Genomic DNA, 12,363 nt, shown 5'->3' with positions numbered 1-12,363 from the left:
GAAGTCTTAGAGATCGGGATATCCGCGTTCGGATAAGTGGACATCCAGCCCTTTTGTGGTGGGTTACTGCAGGAGAAGTAGAATGCCGGCTGCTTGAGCTCACTCTGGAACAAGATGGAAGACGAACTGGAGCGTCCAAACTCTTCCTCTGAAAAACGCTATTTTCCTGAATCTCTTGATTCCAGTGACGTGGACGAGGAGGGGCTTTTGGCCTGTGAGGATTTGGAACTCAACCCTTTTGATGGGTTGCCATATTCATCTCGTTATTATAAACTCCTGAAGGAAAGAGAAGCTCTTCCAATATGGAAAGAGAAATACTCCTTTATGGAGAATCTGCTTCAAAATCAGATCGTGATCATTTCAGGAGATGCCAAGTGTGGCAAGAGTTCTCAGGTGAGTCTCCATCGCAAAAAAACCGTTCGCTTTGTGTGTGGTACGTTTTTTATTACTTAAATAATGTCACTGTCACAGCATAGTGTTCTGTTTGAATAATGATCTTATTTAACCCAGAAAAACAAGAGTTTAGCAATTCAGCCATGACAATTGCCTGATTTTACATACTCAAGCCAGATGAGTAACAGTTAATAATACTTCTGTGGATATGAATCGTGTTTAGTGGACTATTGAATTTTCTCTAGAATAGTAGCAAAAAATCTGTTTAAATTATCCTAGCGCACATATTATATTTTAAAAGATGTGATAGATGTTATTTGCCTGGCATAGTTTTGGGGATTTTCCTGCCATGTTTACATGCTCCGCAGTCTGATAATCAAGATGTTTGGACGTGCTTATCGGTGAAGCTGGTGAAGCTACAGAGATTCAGAAGACAAGGAAACTCTTATTTTCTTGACTATGAGACATAACTGAGTGGCCACACATTTCAGGGTTTAATGAGGAGGAAAGAATTAGGGTAGATAGTTAATGAATACTTACTGTCTGGTTTGTTGTTATATTTGAACCTTTTCAGGAGTCCCCAACCCCCGGGCTGCAGACCAGTACCGGTCTAGTCCATGGCCTGTTAGGAACCAGGCCGCACAGCGGGAGGCGGGTGAGCGAGCGAAGCTTCATCTGTGTCTGTATCCCCAGAACTAGCATCACTGCCTCAGCTCCACCGCAGGTCATCGGGCGTTAGATTCTTATAGGAGCACCGGTCCCTGGTGCCACAAAGTTTGGGGACCGCTGCATTTTGATTTTACTGAAGTCTTTATTTTACCCTTACAGGCAGTATTTTGTTATGAAATTTATTTCTAGGTTCTTATGATGTAAGAATTATAATAGCCACAGAGATAATGTGATCGAATCCCTCCACTTTTCAGATGATGACACTATGGCCCAGGGGCACTTGATAATTTGTCCAACTAATATGTCCTGACTTTCTGAGCTGAAATTATGAGAATACTTCCCACCACACACTACTACTCCCAAATTGTTTATTAGCTCTGAGGCTTACTGGTTTTAAACGTAACTTGAAGAGAGGCGGGATGGATGATAGGTGTTTTTTTTTTTTCTTTAACTTATAGTTGCCAATATCAAGGGTTCATTATGACTTGTTATTTGTGATGATGAATTATTATTTAAATGAATTATTTCAGTTTGTCATAAGGATGTAAAGATGAAAACTGAATGATTTCCCTGATTTCTGCGGACAAACGCCAAGTTTAAAATTATTAGTTTTTCTTTTGCAATAATTTTAGTCTCACAAAAAAGTTGCAAAAATGGTACAAAAATTTTCCATACGTTGTTCACCCAGATTCCCCAGATGTTAGCATTTTATTGCATTTGCTTTGTTATTCTCTCTCCACATACACACATGCGCACACATGACTTCCCAGTTAGGCGATCTGGTGATCGTGAAGCAGCTCAAAGTACACAGAATCACACAATTTAAAAATATTTATGGAAAGCATGAGTAATAGATTTGTCCATCAAACAAATATTTATTGAGTTCTGGGATTATCTGGTGACTAAGACAGACTCCTGTTCTCGTGGGTGCTGGGTGAGCATCAGGAACAGACCAGCCTCTGCTGGCAGCGTGGCCCACACGAGGACGTCTGGAGGTCCACTCTGGGGTCCCCTGCCAGGGTCACAGCCTGGGAGAAAATGGCCCGGGAGCTCAGACTGGAAGGGTTACTCTCACCCATCCAACTCGTTTTACAGGGCAGGAAACTGAAGCTTAGCGAGACTGAGACTTACACGTAACAGAGTGGTGGCCCACGGGGCCCACAGGTGCTGGCTCTGCCCTCAGGTGCCTCTCACGTCCCGTGTCGCGCCCTGGTTCCAGATTTCCTGGGCGCGGCATCTTAAACATTCGTTTTTCATAGAACAAAGTGAGTACTGAGTCATCACTGTTAGTTTTCAAGCTGTTGACAAGGCTGACACCTGTCTTAAAATGGAGGAGCTACATTTGCACTTTTAGAGAATTTGAAATTCACAGCAGCCCTTCATTTCGGAGGTACTTATGATTTCCGGTAAATTCTGTTAATGTTTCAAATTGCAGTGAGGATTAAAATCTGAGAATTCCATGATGGGCCTCGTAAATAGCAGATCTCAAGATAATTAAATATTAAAACTCTTAAATACTTTAAATCTATTTAAAAAACACTCTTGGAATGATTTATTTTAAAAATACATGTAACAAAGCATGATTGATTGATGGTGCCTTAGGACTATAGCAGACAAATGAACTCATGACTTTCTGCTGTAATATTTCTTACACAAATGAACTTGGTAAAAATCAATTGATCCATAATACATTTTTAAGAAAAGGACTTTTAAAGTAAGTAACTCCAGAGCTGCCTTGCCATTGGCTCTTTCCAAATCTGGGTGGATTGGTTGATTATCTCACTGGGCCTATTTTTCACTGTGTTTAGATGATAAATGCCAGTTAGTGTTTATCACCAGGGAAGTGTTAGGTAGCTTCATCTGCTTATTTTGTTATGCTCATTCGGATTTAAATGTACATGCTTTAATTCTGAGTCTGTATTTTTCACCTAAACACTATTTAATATTTACATTCTTAAAACACAATAGTTGATATCAGAAGCCATATTTTTAGTGGAGCTTTCTTATAACCTGAAGAATGTAATAATCCATAAATACATTAGCTTTTTAAGAAACATAGCTGAGGTTAAAATAGTTTCTTTATTTTGCTTTTTATTGGTATCTGCCTTTTTTTCGTCTAGGAGTCAAACTTTAATTCCTTTTTATTCTTAACTTTTTTGACTAGCAATAACTCTGCATACACATAGATTGTCTAGAATCTCAGTGAGATGTACTGCAGCCCGCTGGCGATTCCCTGGTGAACGAAAAGATGGGAGGCGAACCCCCGGTTTGGTTGTGTTGCCGGCGGGAGCTGAGCCTGTGTCGTTTCTCCCCGTCGCAGGTCCCGCAGTGGTGTGCCGAGTACTGCCTCTCCGTCCACTATGAGCACGGGGGCGTAGTGTGCACACAGGCCCACAAGCAGACGGCCGTCCAGCTCGCCCTGCGGGTGGCGGACGAGATGGATGTGAACATTGGCCACGAAGTCGGCTACGTGATCCCTTTTGAGAACTGCTGTACGAGCGAAACCATCCTGAGGTTGGTCTGGGGGTTCACCTGCTGCGCCCACCACCCCTGGCATGGTGCCGCGATTCTAGAAGAATGTGGTCTTGTGTTCTGCACTCTCAGCATCTGTGATGTGTATGATGACTGGCCTCCGTCGCCAGCCTGCCACGCACCAGTTCTGTCCACATTGGTGTCAGCAGGGATTCCTTGTCCAAACTTCTCCCGTGACACCCCATGATGCCCAGGAGAAGTTATGACTGGCTAGGTTGGCCCCAAAGCGCTTCAGGCCTGTGCTTCTCTAACGCCCCCTCAGGATGGGTCCATACGGGTTGCCTGTGTGGCTGGCAAAAATCACTGAAAAAAATCAGTGAAAAAAAATCACTGCTCTGGCCAGTGTTTCTCCAGCAGTTTCATATCAAAGCCCATAAAGAAGGTGGGAGCATCTTAAGCACCTCGGGGAAAGGGGCACCGCTGCTCGCAGCCCGAGGCGGCCATCCTAAGGGCTTCAGCTGCCCCAGGCGCTGGCTGACCGCTCCAGGGGCTGAGGAGGCCAGCATCTCGGGAGCAGTATGCCTGCACACCTGTAATCTACCTGTAATCTGTTTGCACGGCACACCATTGAGGAAGCTCTGCTCCACTGTAATGGGGCGGAGTAGTAAGTACAGTGTAGCAAAGCAGTATAGGATAGTGCGCCACCATCCAGTACAGGATAGCGTAGCATCGCAGTATTTTATAGTACACTGTAGGGTAGTGTAGTGTAGTATAGTATAGTACAGTATAGTACAGTATAGTATAGTACAGTATAGTACAGTACAGTATAGTACACTAGTATAGTGCAGTGTAGTGTAGTATAGTGTGGTATAGTATAATGTAGTGTAGTATAATGTGGTGTAGTACAGTATAGCATATCAGGATTGTGCAGCATAGTACAGTATAGTACACTGTGGTATAGTACAGTATAGTATAGTGTAGTATAGTGTAGTGTAGTATAGTATAGTATAGTATAGTATAGTATAGTATAGTATAGTACAGTGTAATATAGTACAGTACAGTATAGTACAGTATAGTATAGTACAGTATAGTGCGCTGTAGTATAATACAGTGTAGTATAGTATAGCGTAATGTAGTATAGCATAGTATAGTGTAGTGTAGTATAGTACATATAATATAGTACAGTATAGTATAGTATAGTATAGTATGGTACAGTATAGTATAGTATAGTATAGTGTAGTGTGGTATAGTATAGTACAGTATAGTATAGTATAGTACAGTATAGTATAGTGTAGTGTGGTATAGTATGGTACAGTATAGTATAGTATAGTACAGTGTAATACACTGTTATATAGTACAGTATAGTATAGTATAGTGTAGTGTATAGTACAGTATAGTACAGTAATAGTATAGTACACTGTGGTATAGTGCAGCATAGTAAGTATAGTGTAGTGTAGTATAGTATAGTGTACTATAGTATAGCGTAATGTAGTATAGCATAGTATAGTGTAGTGTAGTATAGTACATATAATATAGTACAGTATAGTATAGTATAGTACAGTATAGTATAGTATAGTACAGTGTAATACACTAGTATAGCATAGTATAGTGTAGTGTAGTATAGTACATATAATATAGTACAGTATAGTATAGTATAGTACAGTATAGTATAGTATAGTACAGTGTAATACACTGTTATATAGTACAGTATAGTATAGTATAGTGTAGTGTATAGTATAGTACAGTAATAGTATAGTACACTGTGGTATAGTGCAGCATAATAAGTATAGTGTAGTGTAGTATAGTATAGTGTAGTATAGTATAGTACAGTATAGTACAGTATAATATAATACAGTATAGTATAGTACAGTATAGTATAGTATAGTGCAGTATAGTGCGCTGTAGTATAGTACAGTGTAGTATAGTATAGTGTAGTATAATATAGTGTGGTGTAGTGTAGTATAGTGTAGTGTAGTATAGTATAGCGTAGCAGGATACAGTATAGTATAGTACAGTATAGTATAGTATAGTGCAGTATAGTGCGCTGTAGTATAGTACAGTGTAGTATAGTATAGTGTAGTATAATATAGTGTGGTGTAGTGTAGTATAGTGTAGTGTAGTATAGTATAGCGTAGCAGGATCGTGCAGCATAGTACAGTATAGCAGGAGCGTTTTTTTGCATACTTATGTCCCCAGCCCCTGGCATGCTTGTCCCATGGAGGGAAGGAGTGGTGTCCTGTTCTGGCTAGCTGCTACAGACTCTGGGGCAGTCCTTTTCCTATTCAGAAAGCCCAGATGACACACTTGGTTTGTTCTCAGCTGCTTTCCTGCAAGTGTTTATCTTTAAAAATAGAAGACGTTGTCTTCAGGCCAATGTTACACCATAGGGGACTCTTCCGGCCAACAGCACTTGAGCTTTTCAAAGGTAGGTAACCTGCTATGTATAGCCATGATGTCCTCAAGTCATCAGCTTAATATATATTTGTAAGCTACTTATTATGCAAATGGTCCATGAGTGACACGGATGGAATGTAAGCGCCTCCTTTCTGCTTAGGAGCTTGCAAACTAGTGAAGAGTTGGCCAGACCAAGACGTACAGCCCTGAAAAGCTGAAGGGTCCTTGAGTTTGGCAGAGTCATTCTTTATCCTTGCATTTTGAAGTAGCCTCTCGAGTGGCCATGGTTTTCCTTAGAGGACAGCCCCGATTAGATTCTCACGTTCATATATGTAGTTTTATATCTTTACTGCCATCTAGACTTTGGAAAGGACTCTTGGATGGAGCCACTTTTAAAATGAAATATTTCAGTGTTCTGTCTTACTTAACATGGATCTCACACACACGCGCGTGCCACGGAAAGATAAATGAGTGTGGAGAAGTCCAGTAGTTGTGTCAGAGCAAGTCAGAGACACTTCTCACCCTTAAACATCTGTTACATGTTGGGACTCGGCTTTCGTGGCATCGTTTTATGGGGAGCCCCCCACCCCCATCCCCCACACACTCATTCCTGGGGCAAAGGAAAGACTGTACTTTATTGAAATTGTTCGTCTTACCTGCATGTGGTATTCCTTGCTTACTCTGGGAAAGAGCTTTCAGGTGTGGGGGGCCGACCACAGGGCACCTTCAAAGGTGAAAGTGAGGGGCCGGCTCCGGCCACTGCAGGGTCGCCTTCCTTCTGCCTTGGCTGACCGCCTGGTCCTGTTCGTTATCTTTTGCCGTCACTTGATGGCTACTCTTGCTGCTGGGACACCATCCTTTCTTTTCTGCCCTGACACCCCAGCCAGTGCAGGGTCAGCAGACACTCTGAGTTGTTGTTAACAGGGTTTGAGTCGCAGCAAAGAGGCCAAAGCCATTGAGAAGCCCCCGTGATAACGGAAACTATGTCTTATGTTCCTCCTGGTCTCCTGTGCTCCAGAGAGGAGGCCACGGGGCTGTGAAGTGAGTGTCTGTGCCACCTGCTCACTCACAGCCTGGACAGGTCTCCTGGCCGCCTCTGTGCTTAAGCTTCCTTGTCTGTAAAATGGGGCTGTTGTAAGGACTAACTGAGCTGATATGTGTGGGTGACGTGTACATGTTAGCTACTGCTTTTGTAATCATAAGGGTAAATTAGAACTGGATTTGTTTTCCTGAAGATGTATGCTAGCCGTACTTTTTAATAAGCTCAGATTGAATAGCTACTTACATGGAGGATTTAAGGTTGACTTGATTATAAAAGGCAGTATTCTATATTTAATGCGATCTTTCATTTTCTTGTAACCCCCTAGTATCTAATCCATTAGGCACGTAAGCGGCACTTAGTAAATCTGATCTTTGTGTCTACTACCCTTTTATTGGATGCTATATATAACAACTTAGTATTAATTCTTTAAGCTTTTTTCTGGCCTTTTTTGAGATAGTAGATACCTGAATATTATATACCTAATATAGTTTTTCTGAACTATCAAGGTATCTTGTAGAGTGACACATAGATTTCAAAATGTGGACCCTCTACAGCAGCGGTCCCCAACCTTTCTGGCACCAGGGACTGGTGCTCCTGTGAGAATCTAACACCTGATGATCTGAGCTGGAGCTGAGGCAATGATGCTGGCGCTGGGGAGCGGCTGCAGATACAGATGAAGCTTCGCTCACTCACCCACCTCCTGCTGTGCAGCCTGGTTCCTAACAGACCACGGACCGGTACCAGTCCACGGCCGAGGGCTTGGGGACCCCTGCTCTAGAACACAGACTTTTAAATTACTCACATTTTCAGTTAAGGTCACATCCGATGTACATTAATTTTAGAAAATATTAGCAAACCTTTTCTATAATATTAGTAAATCTTTTCTATATTTTATATTCTTAGCTTTCAGAAATTTAATGTTAGGAAATTAAAATTTAAACTACATTTCCCCAAACCTTGGCAACATATCTTTTTTACATAGTTATCGGTAACAGCGTACCCACGATCTTATTAACGTAAAGGTAAGAAAAAGATCTCCACGTTATAGAGGAAGTCGAGAGTTTGCACCGTGTTTTGGGATCGAGCCATGGCGTTCCTCTAATATGCCGTGATCCTCGGGAGGCCAGGCCTTGCTTGCTGAGTCCTACGGAGTTTTGAATCAGGCCCCATCGCCTCCCTTTCTAATTAAGCCTGGATCCATTTACATAACACGCATTCCTCCCTCACCTGGCAAAGAGCGTTTCTTCCTACAAGGTCAGTGTTTGGATGACTTTTGCTGAGGAGAGAAAAGAGATTTAATTTCTAGCATTAAGGAAGTACCATGGGTTAAAATAATTTGTTCTTAGACAAGAGGCAGTAGTAGCTTATCTCATTATACCTCGCTAGTCACCTCAGCAAAAGGTGACCTGCAAGCTAGATTTCAGATGCATCTCTGTTCATTTGTTTGCATCTCATACAAAGTGTAAACTGTAGTATTTAGTATGTGTAAATATATGTATACACACACACTATTTAGTATATATACGTACACACTACTTTTTAAATTTGAGAAAAGGAATCAGCAGCAGCTGATGCTTGTTTGGGAAGGTGCAGGATGAGAACAGTGTGCAGAGAGGCAGGGAGCGGACGCTCTGGCCCCGTACCGGTGCAGAGGGGGCGCGTGGACTTCACCACCGAAACACGGAGGCCGCGGAAGCGGTCTTTGGAATTTGACGTGGCGTGGGGTGTAAGAGTTGTTCGGGTTTGAATGTTGATTCTCCCTCTGGCTTTGTGACTTGGCCAGGGTACTGGCCTTTCCCAAGCCATTTCTTTGTCGATAAACACGGGGTAGTAATACCTGCCTTGCAGATTAATCCGAGGGTTAAATGAGATGTTGCACCAGCACAGTTCCTGGCTCCTAGTGCAGGAATTAGCCAAATGTTTGTTTTCTTCATATCTTTCTTTCTTGGTTAATGGGGACTGCATTAGGGCTCCCAAGGCCATCCGCAGTTCCGACGACTTTTCAGGACGCATAAGATTCAGCATACAGTTAACTCACAGTTCAGATTTACTGCAGTGTGAGGATACGAAGCAAAATCAGCAAAGGGAATCATGCAGGGGCGACGTGCAGAGAAACTGGGCACCAGCTTCCGGAGCCCTCACAGTGGAGTCACACAGGACACGCGAACCCTCCGGCCATGAGTTGTGTCAACGTGCGCAGAACACTACCCGCCCAGAGACCCTGTGCCCAGGGTACTCGTCATTGCTGGTCACGCAGGCATCCCCTGCCTGCTGCGTTCCCCAGCTCCAGACTCCCGAGAGGAAAGCGGGCCGTGCCAGCAGCAAGCGCTGTGAGCCACTGTCAGTCCTGTGGTGGCGAGCCCTCCCAAACCTCGGTCCCCAGTGCCAGCCCAGGGCCAGCCTTGCTGGTGGGCCTGTCTCAGAATAGCAGTTGCAGATCTGCCATGTACAAGGACAAATAAAATAAATACCTTAACTGGGTAGAAAACTTCTAGGATTGGTTTCTTGAAGGAATAGGTAAATATGTAAGTAATTTCAGAAAGAAGATGTTTGCCCGGCACTGGATGATCGATAATAATAAATTATTTTAATAAGAATAAATAATAAATTGTTTTTAAAAATATCCCAAGACTCCTAGAAAAGTCCACTGAAATCACTACTGACCTGCCCTCTCCAGGAATGCTGGCCAATTTGTGTGCTGCCCTCAAACATTTTAGATGTTTGTTTGGTTATTATTTGGGCGAGATTTCAAACTTGTTGACACTAACATGTTGGTGCTGTCGTGTCCCACAAAGTGCCACCAACAGAGTCCTCCTAGCGGGCTAGCTGGGCCATGAGCCCAAGACAAGAGAGTCACGCTCGTAGCCTTTCTTTGAAAAGTGTGTGCTTTGACTCAAAATTCTTCTTTTGATGAAAGAGGGAAAAACGCTTACCTGCAAGGGTATTTTGTAATACTGGTTTTCGTTTAAAAAGCTCAGGGCAAATGCTAACTATAGCTCTTGTTAATATCTGTAATAAACATTTAGGGCAGAGGTCTTTAATCTCAGTTCTGCAGTAGTCTTTGGGAAGCCTGTGAATGTATGCAAACTGTTTAACGTTTGCCTCTGTCTGTTTTTCAGTTTCAAAGGGCTGTAGATTTTAGCAACTTAAAGGAATTTTGCCCCAATAAAGATTTAGAACTCCTGATTTAGAGAAACAGATATAGGAGAGTTATTTTGTTGACGTTAGGAGTTTTTGTGGGATGTCTCATAAGTGCTCTAACTCTAATGTTTCTTCCCTGTAGGTATTGTACCGATGACATGTTGCAAAGAGAAATGATGTCCAATCCTTTTCTGGGTAGCTATGGGGTCATCATCTTAGATGACACACACGAAAGGAGCATCGCGACCGACGTGCTCCTTGGACTGCTTAAAGATGTCTTACTAGCGAGACCGGAACTGAAGCTCGTGATTAACTCCTCACCTCCCCTGATCAGCAAACTCAGCTCTTTCTATGGAAACGTGCCTCTCATCGAAGTGAAAAATAAGCACCCAGTGGAGGTCGTGTACCTCAGTGGGGCTCAAAAGGAATCTTTTGAGTCTGTCGTACACCTTATCTTTGAAATTCACCACTCTGGCGAGCAGGGTGACATTGTGGTCTTTCTGGCCTGTGAACAAGTAAGTATCACTCTCACCTGACTGGGCGATACGCGTTCTTACTGACCCCTGAACCCTGGTGGGGATGCTCTGAGTGTCCAGCGTAGAGCTCTCAGTGGGCATGTGGGGTCCCTCCTCGCCTCTCTCTCCGCACGTGGGAAGAAACGACAGGGTAAATAAAACCCGGGCTGCAGGGCAACAGGGAGGCGGTCCTAGAGTCACATCTAGTGAAAACAAAGAATGGGTGACGCATCCTTGGAGTTTACAGGACCGATCTCCAGAGCCGGCCCCCGCCCACCCGCCCCGCCCCATGCCAGCGCTGGCTGTGCCCAGGAGACTGTGTCTCAGAGGAGGCCGACGCCCGCCACACCGCACTCTCGCCGCCTCCCGAGGGTCGGGGCGTTTGCCGGAGCGGAAACGAAGTTCCCACAGGTGTTCCCACGCAGTCAGTGGGGTATGAGGCGGAACAGTGTGATTTACAGCCCCCCCGGCAGGCTGTCTCCCACACTGCGGCTCCTTTTCTCAAAAAGAGGAATGAGAAAACTCTTAACTGGGATTCTCGAAAATGTCTTTTCAAAAGAACAATTGGAAATGTATAACCAAGTACCTGTTACTGCTTTGATACAGTCAGGGTGCCATTTGGGGTTGCATTTTTTTTTTTTTCTTACAGCCACACTGACCCTACCTTCTCTGCTCTGTTGGCTGAATCTAAAAGCCTCTATGATCTCAAAAATCAGATCTTTCATCTTAGGGACTGATTTCTGGTCTTTTTTCCCTACCTATCACCTCACTCAGAGAATGAAAGCACTAGTTTTTAGACCATGTCCCAAATATGTAGCGATTCCAGCGATTACCCAGAAAGCAGGAAGTTGTTCAGTATTGGCCGAGGCACCAGCTGATCACCGACAAGCATCGCTGCTCTCTGCCACGGCCTTTTCTTAAGTGTTCGCATGCTTTCTAAACTACCTGCAGGAGTATTTATTGTTTTATACTCGGTGCATAAAGGGTGACCGATCCTCCTAGCCTTGGGAACGTTAGAGTTTTCTCAGGACAGATTTTACCTGACTCCAGAAATGCAGTAGAGTCTCCAATGGATGATAACTTAGCATATTTACCAAGTTTGTGTGTGTGGGTTATACAGTATTCTGAATAGTAAATCTTCTATTTACTAACTAATATAGTAATTTCGTCTATCACCATTCCCTAACCCTGTATGATTCAAGGTGTCCAAGAAAGCCCTGAGGAAAGTTATAAAGTGCTGAAGGAGATAGGAGAAGAATTTATGAAAGCAATCAGAGGTTCTCAGTATGACTGGGTGAAGCCTAAGGAAGGGAAAAAGGGCAAAATGAGAAGTCTAAACCATTTGAAAGTTAGAATCGCCAGGTGAAAAACAAGACATTCATCGCTAGGGAGAAAAAAAAGTATAATTAAGACTGATAGGATGAGTATGCAAACATTCCAAAATGGATTTTTGGAAATAAATCTTATAACAGGTTTGGGGGGAAGGGAGTAGATGGTCTTAGATTATTTGATTCTTGTAAGTTTAACATAAGCTGTAATTAATGGCATAGTGACTTTTAAATCGTCAGGCTCTAGAAGATGCATTTTCACCTAGGCTGGTAGTAGAAACAGTAGAAATGATAAAAATCCCAGGGCTTAGAAAGTTAAATAATCTTCCTCGAAGTCAGACCGGAAAGGCATTTCATTTCCTATTAAATAATCATCAGTCTCGTGGAGTCTTAAAATTTTGAAAATGAC

At 43.1% G+C, this 12,363-nt stretch overlaps 1 protein-coding gene across 1 annotated transcript in view; it reads left to right on the top strand.

Moving 5' to 3' along the window:
- DHX32 (DEAH-box helicase 32 (putative)) overlaps positions 1-12,363 on the top strand; it is a 27,741-nt gene continuing 15,378 nt past the window's right edge. The window contains exons 1-3 of the mRNA XM_011365469.1: positions 1-393; positions 3,383-3,576; positions 10,254-10,626. Coding sequence (XP_011363771.1) covers positions 115-393; positions 3,383-3,576; positions 10,254-10,626 — 846 coding nt within the window. The 5' untranslated portion in view covers positions 1-114. The remainder of the gene's footprint in view (positions 394-3,382; positions 3,577-10,253; positions 10,627-12,363) is intronic.

This window comes from Pteropus vampyrus, unplaced genomic scaffold (genome assembly GCF_000151845.1).
Source record: "Pteropus vampyrus isolate Shadow unplaced genomic scaffold, Pvam_2.0 Scaffold111, whole genome shotgun sequence".
NCBI classification, from domain to species: domain Eukaryota; kingdom Metazoa; phylum Chordata; class Mammalia; order Chiroptera; family Pteropodidae; genus Pteropus; species Pteropus vampyrus.
This window is presented reverse-complemented; position numbering and strand designations above follow the sequence as displayed.